General features: G+C 38.0%; 3 protein-coding genes across 4 annotated transcripts; all 3 read right to left on the bottom strand.

Annotated features, from left to right (window-relative positions):
* Positions 1–108: 108 nt before the first annotated feature.
* On the bottom strand, positions 109–1,693 carry LOC105431168 (uncharacterized). The gene is made up of 5 exons (XM_011645197.3): positions 1,498–1,693; positions 1,208–1,345; positions 725–831; positions 501–633; positions 109–426 (listed from the first exon to the last, which is right to left on the bottom strand). Exons 1-5 carry the CDS (start codon positions 1,538–1,540, stop codon positions 344–346), a joined length of 504 nt encoding a protein of 167 aa, XP_011643499.2. The 5' UTR covers positions 1,541–1,693; the 3' UTR covers positions 109–343.
* A 107-nt stretch (positions 1,694–1,800) lies between these two features.
* On the bottom strand, positions 1,801–5,051 carry LOC105431169 (kanadaptin). The gene is made up of 6 exons (XM_011645198.3): positions 4,043–5,051; positions 3,631–3,920; positions 3,354–3,496; positions 3,093–3,253; positions 2,606–2,968; positions 1,801–2,507 (listed from the first exon to the last, which is right to left on the bottom strand). Exons 1-6 carry the CDS (start codon positions 4,865–4,867, stop codon positions 2,064–2,066), a joined length of 2,226 nt encoding a protein of 741 aa, XP_011643500.3. The 5' UTR covers positions 4,868–5,051; the 3' UTR covers positions 1,801–2,063.
* An 848-nt stretch (positions 5,052–5,899) lies between these two features.
* Positions 5,900–14,389, bottom strand: Pp2C1 (protein phosphatase 2C). Of its 2 annotated transcripts, none has more exons than XM_011645199.2 (6): positions 13,264–14,389; positions 12,441–12,791; positions 12,091–12,311; positions 11,814–11,957; positions 10,176–11,641; positions 5,900–9,449 (listed from the first exon to the last, which is right to left on the bottom strand). In XM_011645199.2, the coding sequence occupies exons 1-6, from the start codon at positions 13,565–13,567 to the stop codon at positions 9,077–9,079; spliced, it is 2,859 nt and encodes a 952-aa protein (XP_011643501.2). In that variant the 5' UTR covers positions 13,568–14,389; the 3' UTR covers positions 5,900–9,076. The 2 variants fall into 2 exon arrangements, with proteins under 2 accessions (XP_011643501.2, XP_011643502.2); XM_011645200.2 differs by having other exon boundaries at positions 11,814–11,954; positions 13,264–13,684.
* Positions 14,390–16,449: the final 2,060 nt, after the last annotated feature.

Genomic DNA, 16,449 nt, shown 5'->3' with positions numbered 1-16,449 from the left:
TGTTTTGTTAATTAATAATCATATATTTGGTGAATAAACGGGAACCTTAAAGAATTTATTACGATTTATTAAGTAATTAAGTAAAAGTATATGAAATCTACATCTTAATTTGCTATAAAATCAATCTTTTAGTTTATTAATTCTTTAGAATTGCACAGAAATTAATACTTATACATACATCAATTTTTTTTAACAATTACTGAATTACTTATTTGGTAAAAAGTCGTTAAGCATTATAATTCAAATGTACCTATTCGATCTCATGATTTTTCTTCTCTCTTTATCTTCTTTTAAGTCTCTTATAAGAATGTCAATAGTTTTTTGAGATTTCATAAATTTATGATTAACCACATCCACCCTTCTTGCAACAGGTTCGTTTTGGAGGACGATATCCACGAGTATTATCACCCATTAAAGGATTATACTCTGCAAATGAAGCATGTGTGATATTACGTCATTCAAGTTTATCTTAGAGATATAATCAGTGGCATGAATCTTACCTGATTTTAATGACTTTGATTTTGTACTTGTACTTGTACCAGGCATATCGTCGTCAGTGCCGTGACCGAGTCTTGTACCTACGTTTTTGTTTTCCAATAATTTCAAGACCTTCTGCCTCTTTCTTTCTTTTTCCTATATAAAAAATTGCACCAGTTTATATTTTAGAAATATAAGTGTAAACATATATTATAATATATTGAGTGACGCATATAATAAAAAATACCTCTTCTTCCTTGGTTTGCGCTAAGACACGACTCTTGTCGTATGCTTCTTGCAATTTTTGTCGAGCTAGTTCCACGTTAGCTGACAACTGCGGCAATTCGTCAGTCTCTAAATACAATCAATAAAGACAGGTTATATGCATTTATATGGCAAACGGAATTGCAAGAACTATTGAGTGCCTAAATAAAAATTTGTATCTTTAATATGATTACCATGACTTTTAGACAAATCACTCTAAATTTTAAGAATCTTTTTTTTAAAAACTATGTAAGGATGATAATTACAGTGTTTTCTTCAATTAAAAAAGAAGTTCTCGACAACAGATCTTATTTTCATAAGAATATTATATTCTAAAGATATTATTCGTCGAACAAAATAAATTGTGCTTAATATTTTCCTTTTTTTGGAAAAATTAATCTCCGGCAGCACACCAATTTAAAAATGGCAATTAGCAGAATAATCTTGAAATAAATCATTAACTTACTCTTGCCAAGTGCAGCATCTCGCTGATTTTTTGCGAGTTTCCATTTTTTGTATCTTTCTTGAATATGTGGAAACGTATATATCGCAATAATCCCGAGTCCTACAATGTACCATCCCACAGAGGCTATCGGAGCCCAAACTGGAACATGAAATGCGAAGTCACTTTGCAAGTAATAACGTTTACTCCACGAGACACGAGAAACGAAGATAACCGCGATAATAAGTGTAAATACAATAATCACATTAGTCGCTTAGACTTGCATCAGATATGCGTATTGGTAGAATACGTACTACTTTGGATGTAGCTCGAATTGTCGACGTATTCCATGTTCATCTATGTGTTCAAGATGAAATTTTTCAAAATGTTAACCTATATATCATGACTCCATACGAAATCATCAACTCTTGACTGCTATTGACGTTGATCGTCCAAAGTTTTGACAGTTCAGCTTTTCGCAGTAACCACTTTATGGAGCCACAAGATGGAGCAAGAAACGACACAGTGCTGTCAGATGTGTGTACCTGAAGCCCCCATTATTCATGGTATCGAAGCGAAGTAGAAATGAGGTTTGTTCAGAAAATAAACTAAGTTGATTAGCACTTGAGCTCATTTTATTTCAGCAAAAAAATAATCATTTTTTTTAATACTTAAAAATTTAAATAAAGCAGCATTTTGAAATTCAAAGATAGAAATAAAATATTTTTCTATGTTTAAAAAAAATTGTATATATGTACATTTGAGATTATATATATTTTAGATGTAAAAAATAAATAATCCCTTGTGTATTACCATGTATGGTAATATTAAATTTTTGACAAATATTTACATTGTTTTTTCTTGTGACGCTAGCATTAATTTAATATCCATATTTATCGTTAAGATTTGTCCTTCCATCTCCGGATTGGTTTTGTGGCGGTATCCACGTAGAATAATCTTCCGAGTGGACATCTTGATCGTACTGTCTTTTTATACTTTTCGATTTCTCCGATTTTCTATCCTTTTTTCGTTTCTTGTCATCTGCAATAGGCTTATTTGCTTCCATATCCTGATTAACGCCTTTCATGCATGATTTATCATCGATTGTCAAACTATTATTTGATTCAATTTCATTCTTATATAATGTAGATTTTTCGCATTCGAATTTATGTACATTTATATCCTTTTCCTCTTTTTCTTTTGCATTATCTTCTTTAGCTTCTTTTTCTTTTTCTTCATCATCTTCTTCTTCCTCTTCTTCTTCATTATCCATAGTACTATTACTATTTAAAGTTGACGATTCTCTCTCAGAACCGTCTTTGTTCTGAAAAGAATATTATTATTTTATCATAAATAAAATAATAAAATAATAAAATATTTGTATACTAAGAAAGCAAAATGATTCAAAATTAAATTACTTACGTTTGTCTCAAAAAGTTTTCTTCTTCGTTCAAGTTGAGAAATCTTTCTCAGGGAAAGTTTTGATTTTTGTTGATCTGCCTTGCTATCTTCTGCTTGCACTTGACTGACAAGAGGTGGTAAATTGGCCGGCTTCGTAAGGTTTATTAATTTAATAAGCTTCATTTCTTCTCTACGTAGATTTTGCAACTCCACTTTCATTTTTGTTATATCACTCTTACTCAAAGTAGATGTATTCAAACTAGACATAAAGGCGTCCAATGAATCCTCATTGGATTCTCCAGTTTTAGTAATATTCTCCTGTGCTTCTTTTAAGCGATTATTCAAATGTGAAATTTTATTCAAAATCTCGTTATGCTTCTCAGTCTGAAATAATATTAATAAGATGTCCAATTAAAGCCACACACATACACAAACACACACACGCGCGCGCGCGCGCGCGCACATTTTATATAAATATAAATAAATATAGATCAAAAAGTGACATTACCAGTGAACTATACGTCTCTACTTTTTCTTCAAATTTTCCAGCCAACTTCATTCTCTGTTCACGTTTCTTCTCTACTGTTCCCGTTCTATCTAAAAAGTTATCTTCATCCGAATCATAATAATCTTCCTCTTCCCAGTTCCTTGTTTTCTTTCTTCGACTTTCTGTAATCAATATTTATCAATAAATAAAAATAAAATTTTTTAGTTACAATCAAAATATTATTTATTCGTATATAAATATAATTTTCATATTATATATCACCATGATTAGCTTGTCTCAATAATCCATGTCTGTCTAAAATTCTACAGGCTTCCAAAGCGCACTGGACAACGGATTCTTTCTTTTTCCCTTTGACAAGAGCTTCTGCCCTCATGGAACGACCGCCGAAACATTCTTTAGGTAAACTAAAATTATTTTTATAATAAATAAAAAGAAAAAAACCAATAAATTAAAGTACTATATATATGTAAAAAAAGATTATTATTTAATATATTTTTTTGTATTATTTAATATACTCTTTTTTAAAATTTATATTTACTTTATCCAACACAAAAATTGGCCTATCCCTTTCTCCTCAACTTCATACTGCAAGTCATATCCTTCTCTTTCGAACCAGCCTCTTAGTGTTTTTTTAGGATCGTCTAGATATAACTCTTCGTCCGCCATAGAAGCATAAGGGTTCTCTGTAAGATCCGTTTCTTCGTCGGCATCTTCTCCCATCCCCCAATCAATACCCTCGTTCTCCGCTGCCAGTCTTGCTTTCTCTTCTGCTTCTTCTTCCTCTTGTTGTTTAATCTCTCGTTCGCGCAATTCTTCCATTCGTTTTTCCTACAAACACAAATATGTTTGGAAATCTTGCTTTTTGGAGAAATATAAAAATAATTAGCAAAATATTATGCAATAAACTAATTATGCGATATATAATTCAATCAATTATGAATGAAACTAACCTTGAGTTGAGTAACTGACAGTTCAGATTCCTCCTCCTGATCTTCTGGTGGAGCTTGCACAATATATTTTCTCTGACTGCAACCAAATTTTATCATATGACCACCTTGCAACCGAACATAGGTCCTTGATTTTATACGATGCCCATTCCAGAATGTACCATGCGTGCTTTCCAAGTCATATAGATAAAAACCTTTAGAATTCTTCTCGTCATCTATTGCTCTGTATTGAATTATCGCATGATGCCTTGAAATAGTTGGATGAGCGAGTGATAAGTTACAAGAAGGTAGTCTGCCTATTAAATAAAAACTTTTTTCGGTCAAATCGATCTTCTCTATAATCATTCCTGATTTGAGAACTTCCAATTTATATTCCTGGTCTGGTTTTCCTCCCCATTTTGGCTCTAAATATGGTATAGGAATGTTTCTTGCCTCAGGTGGGACATTCTGCTCCATCGAACTATCTGATGTTGGTTTATCGGTCTTATCCTCAGCGTCAGCATCATTTTGCGGATGAGCAGGTTCGGTAGCTTCCTTACTTACGGATAACGATTCGGATGGTGGAAAAACTGGGTTGTTGTTCATGGTTCGAATTTTTCCGGTCTTACCTCGTTTGGGACCGATAAGGAGAAGCGGTTTCTTAAATCCTGACTCTTTCGAAATTGTTTTATCATCCGTCCCATCTTGGGAAGATTCAGTGCTCGGCTCACTGCACGCTTGTGACTTAGAAATTTCTATTCCATTATTTGTATCAACATTATCCTTAATCACAGGAGCATCTTCAGGGAGAGAACTTACGGAATCATTCTTCCGTTCGTCCGGTTCCATGATCACAATCTTTTCGAGTTTTATGTTGGAAAGCAATTAAATGTCATAAATTCTTGTTAATAATAATTTAATTTTAACAACCAAATTAACGTTACAACCAATTAACACTTTCAGTGTTTACATTCAGATATCATCACGAACTTCACATAACCTAATTACTCTCGAATCGGATCAAAGATTAGGTTGGTTTTTTATGAACTATGATTGAAAATGAGACCTGTCATCTAGAGACTTTTTTGCTCGCTTCGAACACAAATATGTATTACCAATTTTAATTAAAAATCCATGAATTATGGAAATTTTTTTCTATAACTCAAATTTTTTTGTGCTTCAAAAAATTTACTTAACATGACTAACAAGTATTAATATTTTGAAACTAATAATTAATTTTTAATTCTTAAAAATTTTATTATAAAAATTAGATTCCTGATATGTATAAGACTCCCGAATTGAATTGAATTATTATTTATATTTATAAAAAAATACAATTTTACAATACACAACGATATTATTATACTGTAAATATGTATGTTTATTTATATAAAATACTTACATAATAATGAATCGAATTTAATATTACAAGTTATTAAATATTTTTATAAAAGATAAATTTATATTAACAATTGATAATATTAACGTTCAATTATTATAAGTTTATTCGGAGTTGGCTATTTAATGATATCTCTACGATATATTACTTTTGAAAAATTATTAAAAAGCAATATATTTAAGAATGTTCGCATAATTGTTAAACATTATCTATAAAATTTTAGAAATAATTTGATATTGATAAAAATTTTATAATAATTATATAATTAATAGACAAAAGATCTATAAATCTCCATTAGCAAAATGGTTGCTGAGGTTCGGAGATATACATAAAATTTTAGATTTTATTTAATAAATCAAAACAATATAATTAAATTTAATATAATTTTCATATTCATTTAAATTCATCGAGAAATTTAATAAGTTTTTTCACAAGCGACGCTGGCCCGAAAAGATTGTCGCAGAAAAAATCGTAAGTATCGGTTCAATAATAGAATTTATATATTTCAGTTTATTTAATTAAAATATACAGATTATATAAACGTGATCACACATTTGTTCGAGTACCTCCCGATATTTACTCCCCCACGATTCTCTTAACCTGAGATAAATCGCTATGTAATATTTCTCTCACTAACAAACTCTCCCACCCTCGTCTCTCGTTCACGCCATAAACTTTTTTCATTCTCTTAAAATCCATTTCATTCTCTTAAAAAATACTCGGTTTTATCATATCTCTACGATGTTGTGTGTAACAAATGATAAATTTACGAGCGCGCAGAAATAAGGATTCGATTTTACTTAGATACACCCGCCTCCTTTGCAATTTGTTAACAGAGTGAACGCTAATACCGGTGCGCTTTGCTTCTCTTCCCCCCGGCGTAATCACCTAATATTCCATCTATACATCTATACAGTTTTTCTCTTCTGTATTTATACATACGACTATTTAACACTGTATTTACATGTAGTGTAAGACCTATGGGCATGCACCAAGAAGGATAAATATTCTTAAAATAAATCCTCGCCGTTGATTAACATATATGTCTGTCTTCTCGGTAACTTGGCTCTGCCCCTTCGCAATAGTTTCGAAATCTTTTTCTAGATAAGAGAATATAACTCCTTATCTACACGCATACACACGCATACACACGCACACACGCACACACACACACACACACACACACGCACGCACGCACGCACGCACGCACGCGTACTCGTTGCGAGTGGTAACTATTGTAGGCACGCGTCTCAGCCATTTCCTCCCTTTCTCTATCTTGTCGTTGATACGGTCATCTCGCGGTGATTATTTCGGTGATAATTTCTATCACTAAATAGCTCCCAAACGACATTCTATGTATATATTATCTGCACGAACTTATTTACACAGGAAATCGAATCATTTTTAAAAGCTAGTTAATAAATAGTCGAAGTAATATCGATAAATATATATGATTAACGTTTTTACACTATCAATATTCTCTTTATTCTTTCCTGTTTTTTTTTCTTCTCCTTAGAAACGTATAAAGTTTCTATATTTTTCAAGAGATATATGTATTCTTCCTTGTTACCGTTCCTTTGTGTCAAATTTCTCGAAAATATACTTCCCAGAAAATATATTTCCTAAACGCAGAAATAAATTGAGACAAGAAAATAATACACAAACATATATGTGCCAAAATATAAACCAAAATAAAATATAAACTAAAATATAATATAAACAAAGGCTAAAGTCGGAGCGAACGTGCGTTCGTGATATCTAACGAAATTAAATGGATATATTCATTCTAAACTTTCATTTTTTTTTTGCATGAGTTAAAACGATAACTCTATGTGAAAGGCTGATGTAGAAGATTATATACACTGTTTTTATATAATTTTCTGACATTAATATACACACACACACACACACACACACACACACACACACACACACACACACACACACACACACACACACACACACACACACACACACACACACACACACACATATATATATGTCAGATATAAATCTTTTTTATCTTCGATGACTTATTATTAGATCACTAATGTATGATAGTGCACGTTTGCATTTGGAACACAATTGTTGTACAATTGTCCGTACCGACAGAAATTTAATTTCCTCGATTGTTTTCTATATCTGTGCTTTAAATATAATCTAAACTTTATACCGCATAATAAAACAGTCGTTTGGTGCTTCGTACAGAGTAGTCGTTATTTAAGACGAATGCGCTTGGAATTTTTTTCCAAAAGTTAATCCGAAAATTCTTTTTTTTTTACACATGTTTATCTATGTAGTAGTTTAGAATCAATATTGGTGCAATTGCAAATAAAGATTACCAATTAATTTTCTCTTTTGTCATAATTCTATAATTCTTCAAACAACCACTCCGTACTCGGCCAAGGCAGATCAGTGTGATTGCATATCCTACATACTAGAAATTAGCTTAATGTTTAATCGTACTCTCTAAATACAATGTCCTTTTTGACTTGTAAATTCTTTCCGAGCCATCTTCGAAGACTATGATCGTCAAATGGAATCGATGAAGGGGGGAAATTATTTCTAGGAAAACTCGTGTACACACAGTTAAGAGCCGTGCATGTTCCATGTTCAGCCCTAACGCTTTTGGCTGCCCTTTTCAAGCCAAAGATCGCAAACAATAGTTATCACTGTGAATGTGCAAATGTGAAATATGCACACAGACTCGTGTCTTCATACGCATCCATACCTTCTTATTGTCAGACTATCTTACGCATACATCCGTATTTATACTTTCATATTTGTTGTTCTACGCGATATTTGTTCTACGCTAATCTACTCAAATATTGGAAAGCATACAAAAGATCGGGAATATTTTTTCTTGTATCATGAATTTCTCGTGATATAATTCAAAATATCATTTTTCAACCGTGCTTTCCACATGCCAATTGACTTAAATGTAAGAACACTTCACAAGTTTGCATTTATAAGAGAAAGATGTAATATCTTTCTTTAAAAATTGCGAAAGCACAGTCTTGTAAATTATATAAAGAATTTTGGATATAATGATGCCTTCTCAAGAATGACTAGCTCAATTTCTTTTAACATTCTAAATGATATAACGATATCTTTTATAAGGAATTAATGACTGTGTTTAATAAATATAATGGGAGAGCGCAGCAATTTATTTCCATTGTAATAATATATTTTAAAATAAAGTATATGCACTCTATGTATATAAACATAAAAGGTCCATGTAAATAATGCCAATAACAAAATACAAGCAATATATTCGACAAATCAATAGTAATGTCACAAATAGATATATAAACAGATGGGTAGATAGATCGCGACATCATGCGACAAAATTCAAATTTCAACATATATCTAAATAATTCTACATGCTTAGATTAATTTGCATTTGATCTCATTCCATTTCCAAATACGAAATAAAGAATAATTTACAATGCTCAAATCCCATTTAGAATTTCAATTTAAAAACAATATGCTTTAAAGATGAAAGTGAGGAAGTTAAAAAAAAAAAAAACATAAAATGCATGTAACAATTGTTTTCATACCATAACTAAATAATTTACAGATAGTAAAAGAAGGGTAAGAGTGTCATACCCTAAGAAACGCACGAATTTTGCTCAAATTACGGGTCGTCGATTATCCTCTTACTTTCCGAGACGTTTGATTCGAGATCGCGTGCTCAGAGATCGAGCACTAGGATTATACGGTGATTTAACTTTCTTAGCTATACCAGATGTGGAACCTGTGGTCGAGGGAGTTATGGTCGCGCAAGTACTCACGCTGCCACTGTTACCGTTTGCTTGTTTAAGTTTACTGGCGGACAACGAGGAAGACCTGACTCTACTCGATTGCAATGATCCACTGCTCGCGGGCTGCTTCAACTTGTTTGGTAGAGGCAATCGATTTTGCTTCACTACTCCATATTGGTGAACTAATTGTGCAGATATTGTATGTCCAGTGATGTCTACGTTACGCGAACGTAATGTTTTTACAGGTGTTGCCGCCATTGTATCTGATCTAAACGAAATAGAAAAGAATAAAATGTAATAAAAAAAAAAAAAAAAACATTCATGGAATACATTTTGAGAAGATGCAATGCATTTTGAGAAGATGCATCAGATTGTTTTAACAATCCATTTACTTTAATTATCGTTAATATCGATTAATAAATAATATTATTTTAATCGATTATAATAAAATAAATACTCATAAAATAAATACTCAAGATTTCATTTAAATATATCATAAAAATTATTCATTAATCGAGTAACCAACTCGGTTTTATAACATCAAAAGTAAGAAATAACATGCAATTAAAAACTTTACAAATTTTAGTTTTATTGTTTAATTTTTCCTTAAAAATAATATTTTTGTAATTTTGAAACTTATATAAAATTCATGGGAAACTAAGACATCTGTTCAATATATTACGTAAAAATATAGAAAAATTCCTAAAAAGATTATTTTTTAACCATGTTGAAGTGATAGCTAGGCATGGCTGAAGAATGACTTATTATTTCAAGAATTTTTCTGCACTACTATGTAACATATCGGACAAATGTCTCAGTTTCCTATGAATTTTACAAGTTTTAAGATTACGAAAATATTTTTAAGGAAAAATTAAACAATAAAACTAAAATTTGCAAAGTTTTGATTACATATCATTTCTCGTTTCTAACGTTCAATATGGCTGTCGCGAGAAAGCCTGAACTTCTAAAAAGAATATTACATAATTAAACCAACCTTAACCATCGTTGTGGTATCGTCGTATCTGTAGGACCAATTATCGTTACTGTTGTCCTATTTAACGTCCTTCTATTATTACAATTGTTTGTTCGATTATTTCTTCCTTGGTCCCAATCCCTTAGGCCAAAAGTACCTCTTAGATGTTGCAGTCGTGTTGAACCGTTAATGGACGATCTCCTAATAGCTTTAACGGGCGTAGCTTTTTTGCCTAAACTTCTACGTTGGAACGTGTTCGATGACGAAGAGAGTGTCGTCAGGGTAACGCCATTTAGTGATGAATCTGGTCGACCATCCGACGTGGGCCAACTTAATCGGCCACTGGCATTTTCCATCGCTTGATTGGCCGGATCGTTTTCATCCGTGGGATTCTGTCGATGATCCTCGGAGCGCGTTCTCCTCTTCGCACACGGTTCTTGTTGCGCGCAAGCATTCTCAACTCCAGCCGATGAGACTGATGCTTGCGTGATCGTGCTATGCCTACGTTTGCCGCCTACGGCGCAGTTGCTACTCGTTCGTTTTGACGTGCTCTTTATCGTCTCCTCTGCTGTCGCGTTTCCCGCGATCGACGATTTAGTTACCCTGTTGTACCGCGACTTCACACTCACATAAGTTTTTGTATCCGGAGCTGGCGTGACGTCGGTAAAAGTGTTCTGGTTCTGAGACGAACTCAGACTATGTCGGCGTTTTATCGTTCTGATGTCCGACCCGGCAGGAAATAAAGGGTGCTCCTTATGTCTAGATCCATTCAAAATGCCATTCTTCACCTCGCCGTTGTCGAAACTGTTACTCTTGACAGGAACAATACCACCACTTCGACGTAATCTACTTACGAGGGGGACGGGTTGAAGCGACTCCTCCCCCTTCGCACCGGGAAAGGTAGCTTGTCGGGTCACATTAGACATACCTGTATCGGTTGCGCTTTCTTTAGGCTCGGTGAATTTGTTCAATTTTAAACTCGATTGAATCGTAATCTGCGTATTATCATTTTTCTCGCTCTCATTCTGTTCAGCTACCTGCTTTTTTTCTTTCTCCACATTTTCTGATTTTTCCAAATTGCTCCCGTTCGCTCTTTTACTTTCTGGTTCTCCGGATTCTTCTAGCATCTGACTGGAGGAGACTTCATCGACCTGAATGCTCTCTCCGACATCGGTAGTCTCGATACTCTTATCTAACGCGGTCTCTCGTGGTTCCGAAAAAGCATCAATTTCTGATAAAATTGATTTTTCAAGACATGAATCTGTCGCCGATTCTAACGTTTGATCAACAGTCTCTTCGTTTCCATTCGATGAGTCCGGTTGTTTGGAATCAATATCTAGATCCGTGGAAGCGCTTGGTGACGATATTGACATGCACGGTGATGAAATTCTTGTACTGATTGCTTCAACATTTTCAGGCTCTTTTGTTGTAGTTGGTGTGTATGTTCCATGATGTATAACGCGATCCTTTTTCTGATTGAACAGTACCTTAACATAAATAAAAATGTTCCAATTAAGCTTTCCTAAATTCTTCACTCATTGCTCCAAATTTAATAAAAACTAGATATTTTATTTCAATACTATCAATATTTTACATAAATTATTAACGCATATTATATTAAATTTTGATCTTTTAAAATACAAATATGAGCTCTCTTACCTCGCTGCGACATGGTCCAGATGGATCCAACATTAATGTTACAACACTAGTATTATCTGCTCGTAATCTCGTTGATGACCACCTTTCCAATGCACGATCCACAAGACTTTTCGAGGGATTTATCCACATTTGTAAATCAGTCTGCTATCAAAAAAATGTATATAGTTCGCTACATTTATATATAAATTGTCAACAAACTATCATATAAATTAATAACATCTTTTCATTGTAATGATCATATAATTAATAACGTGATACAAGGTAACGTGAAACTTACTCCATTACCAGTCTGCTGAGAAGCTATCAAATGTTTTTCATTGTGCCTGTCTGTGGCTTGAACAATAGCTACCGCAGCTCGCGGCGATAACATATTCCATAGGCCGTCTGTACCGAAAATAAGACAACGGTGTGATTTGACATCAACTGGAATAACCTTCACGTCGGGCTCAGGGGAAACAACAAAAGTGTTTAATTCGGAATTGTAACTCCATAAATCACCTGAAACAAATTTTAATTTATACTTTTTTGTTCATACACAAAATGGCACATATTATTTTTCACATTAACTTGCATGCAATCTAGTAATTTACTAGAACTAAACTTGAAAGATATTCAATATATATTTACCTAGAGATCTGGCTACTGCAAGAAACGGAATTTCGTCCATGTGAGTGGATCTTCGAACTGGCCCTTTGTGTCCGATGCGAGGTCGATTCCATACAACTCTCGGGACACCAGATTTACTAACTACTTTTCCACCAGATTCTTGTATACGCGTCATCTCCGGTCCGCTCTCGGGCTTGTGATCCTTTGTCAATGCTTTCGCCCTCCATTGAGGATCACCTTCCTCCTGATAGCCCAGGATGATAGCGGAATCTCCCACGTGACCTATGTATATCTTGCCCTTCCGTATGAACGCGATACTGGCGGTCGTCCCAGCCGTGGATGGCAGTCCGGACGCGGTTCTTGGCCATTTATCTGCTCAAAAAAAAAAACAATACTAGTTCAAGATATATACTCCCGATACGATATCGCCAAAGATACAAAGCATGATCTCGCGATCAAGATCGACGCGACCGTTAAGCTTTACGCGCGCGCATGCGCGCCGGCACCGCCGCTAGAAATCTAGATTCGCGGTGAGAAGCGATCACGATTGCGATCGTAGAGAAAACATTCATCCCGCCGTTTTTCAAATTCAAATTTTCAGGTTAACTCGAAGGATTACATAACCTAAACTCTAACCTAATCAGGCCTAGTCGCGACGGCGGCGGTGATGATGGTGGGGGAAATACGCGGGACGATGACAGAAATTCTCGGGGCCGCCGTCGCTGCGGTGGTCCGTACACCGTATTACCGATGTCAAATTCAAAATTCGCGTGATAGCTCGAAGAGATTGAGGGGATCATCGCGCGAGCGAACGAGCGAGCGAAACAAGCGATCGTCATCATACCAAGCTCCCGCCACATCGCGTAATGCGTGTTCATGTATCCGTCCCTGATCGCCCGTAGCACATCCTCGTCGCGGTCGCTCCAGAAGTTCTTCTGCTTCACGATGATGTCCATCAGGTGCTCCTTGGCGAAGGTAGCGGCCTCCCCGCCCCCGTGGCCGTCAAAGATCCCGAAGAACGCGTATTCTAGATCCTTGTCGTCCGGTGTCGGCTGGAACGCCACGCAGAACATGTCCTCCATGTATTTGCGACCGCCCTGATTACAGTGGCCGGTCACCCGCAGGTTAACGCCGATACTTAGCGGCATGGTCGACGCCTCGGGGATGATCCGTTCAGTGATAACGACCGCGGCGACGTAGTCAACGTCGTCTTCGTCCTCGTCGCCGAGGTGCGAAGAACTGTCTGTATACGGTGCGCCTACTACGCACTCTCTCGCAATATACACTCACCGAACGGAAGCCTCGCATTTACTGTGGGCAGGTCCGCGCGCGCCGCACGATCCGCGCGAGAGAGAAGGCCGGAGCAGAAAGGAGGGCGGAGTGGAGAAAGGGGAAACAGTGACGTGCGGTGACGGAGAGACGCGGCGGGGAAGGAAGGGGATCAACGGATAGCAGCGAATGGCTCGAGTGGGCTCGCAGGGAGGGGAGTCCCGTTTCCCCCCCCTCTTCCCGCTGCCCTCGACCTCACGCATACACACGCACATGCATTCTCTCTCTCTCTCTCTCTCTCTCTGTATCTCGCTCTTGGCGTTCTTTCTCTTTCTCTCTGTCTCTCCGTCTCTCTGCCCTGAGCTCATCCCCCTCCCCTTCGTACGCGATTTCACCGATACGAGCTTGGCCGACGTTCACCGACGGCTCTCGAGAAACGACGACGAGGAACGGAAGATTTTGGAATGCACACGCGTTCCCGCGTGTGCGCCGAACGCATTTTCGAATATTTGCCGCTTGCGATCGATCCCGCGGCCGTCGCGGTTCGTCGCCGATCGCGGATCCCGGGACGGTTCCTGAACTTCGACCGCGTCGGCGATTCATTCGATGATTTTTCTCTGTCGCTACGATCCGACGCGGCGTATAATCGATGGGACGCATAAGCACGGGCGAAAGATAAAACGCTGCTCTCCCGTTCGGCCTGTCCGTCGCTAAAAAGCCTTGAAAGTCGGCCGTCTCGACGGGACGAACGACGGACGGAATCGCACGATGCGGACACCGTGGCGTCGCGTTTTAAGTCATGTTTCCCGACGATTGTATACGTATATATATATATATATATATATATATACAATGTTTTTGACTCGCTCGATCCCATCACGTCCAATTATCCGGTTGCCACGTGCTACCCTCCCCCGATAGCGGGCGGGCCTCTAATTGGTCGCGGTTAAAGGCTGCAAGTTAGAAATGCGCTTTACATCGATGATATACAAGAAGGAGAGATAAGAGCGCGTTTCTGGACTTCGCGAAGTTCGCGGCCGTTAGACTTCGTTTACAATGACGTGCATAGAGGTGTAATGTTACGGAGCGGAATTTACTTACGAGTAGCGTTAGGTTGTCTGTACGCGACGGAACAAAGACGTTTCAAGAGGGAGAGACGCTTATCGTGCGACCTGACACAGCTTTTTTATGTACGCCTCGTAAAAAAGTAGATAACGATAAAATTTTCAAAAACGAAGGAAAGATGAAACGCGAAGACGTAGAGGCGTCCGTCCGCCTTATGATCTCGTAGAAATTCACTCGTGCAATCGATCTAGTCGCAAAGCTGCTAGTTCATTCGTTCCAGAAAGAGAAAAAAGAAGAATTAGACGCGCGCGAGTCGTGTATCGTTCACAATCGATTTATCCGCGATAATTGTTTATCTACCGATTAAGCGCGGCTTCCGATCTTTATTTCGAATCATCGTCGAGGCGCGTCGCCCCTCGAGAGAACGCTCTCACCTATCGATAAGTTCGCTTGTCGCAATTCATTTCTTCCGTCCTTCTCTTTTTCTTTTTATCTCGAGCGTTCGTAGGTTTTGCGCGGCAAAGAGAGAATCGAGACTTTCGAACAGGAACCGCGTAAATTCATATACTTTTTATGTAGACCGACGACAAACTAGAGATCCGTTTCTCCAGCTCGTACACTTCTCTTACGTTTATTTCCCTTTTCTTTTCCCCATGTGATTTTTTTCCCCTATGTAAAGAAAGATACGTCACAAACGCGCGGCAATCGAGCCGACTTCTCGAGTCGATCGAAGCGCGAGTTGTGTTTAAGATTAAGAATCGGACACGGGCACATTAGCGCGCCACTTGCTCAAACAGGGAGCTACTAGAAAGACGGACAGACGGACGGACGGACAGATGGACAGCTGAACATTTTACGAAATTCCCAAAGGACAGCTTACTCAAGTAACACACACGTTACCTTGGTCGCGACCAGCCGGCGGCGCATTCCCCTTTCCTCTCCCTGCCGTTCCCCGAGCGCACCACTTCTCCGGCCGCATCCCCACCCCGCTACGGAAACTTTTCCGTGTCCCTTCCCCGTGAGCGGTCGCTCGCTCGCGTTCCCGCCACTATCCCCCTCTCCCCCCCGTCTAGCCGGACGCTCGTTCCTCTTTCCCGCCATACCCCGTCAGCGCGCTGGCCCGTCAAACTCCGTTGCTATATTCATGCCGCGCATCTCCGCTCACGCAGTCGCGCCACGTTGCCGCACTTCCTTTCTCTCGATCGTTCCGTCTCCTTTCCTCTCTCCGTCTCGCTCTCTCGTTCTCCCTCTTTCTTGTTGCGCCGCGAGTGAGCAACCTGATTTCTTGTCCAGCTCGGACGACTGATTGTTTGTCCGCGAAGGATGACGTGCCTATAGAAAAATTGTCCAGAGGCGCGCTCGCCGTGATTTTAAAATCGATCGGAAGCCCCGTCCGTCCCGTCACGTGAAAACCCGCCGAGTCTTCCATTAGATATTTTTTTCCGGCGGACTCCTCGCGTCGAAATTCCGAGTCTCAGGTCTTCTCGACCGGGCTCTCGGATATCCGCCTAGTTTCACGCGGTTTAATCCCACGTCCTTCCCGTTCGCAATGATCTCTTCGCGGTCGTCCGGCGGAGGGAGCGGATTGAGATCTCGGCGAAACGGCGACCCCGTTGGCGCGACGTAAAAAGCCTAAAAGCGGCGAGAGCGTGCCGCGCGCGCGGCTCGGATGAAAAGTGCTGAACGCCGTCGTTTT

The sequence above is a fragment of the Pogonomyrmex barbatus genome, unplaced genomic scaffold (genome assembly GCF_055798465.1).
Source record: "Pogonomyrmex barbatus isolate J1 unplaced genomic scaffold, ASM5579846v1 scaffold17, whole genome shotgun sequence".
NCBI lineage: Eukaryota > Metazoa > Arthropoda > Insecta > Hymenoptera > Formicidae > Pogonomyrmex > Pogonomyrmex barbatus.
The sequence above is the reverse complement of the archived record's forward strand: the minus strand, read 5'-3'. Positions and strand labels throughout refer to the sequence as shown.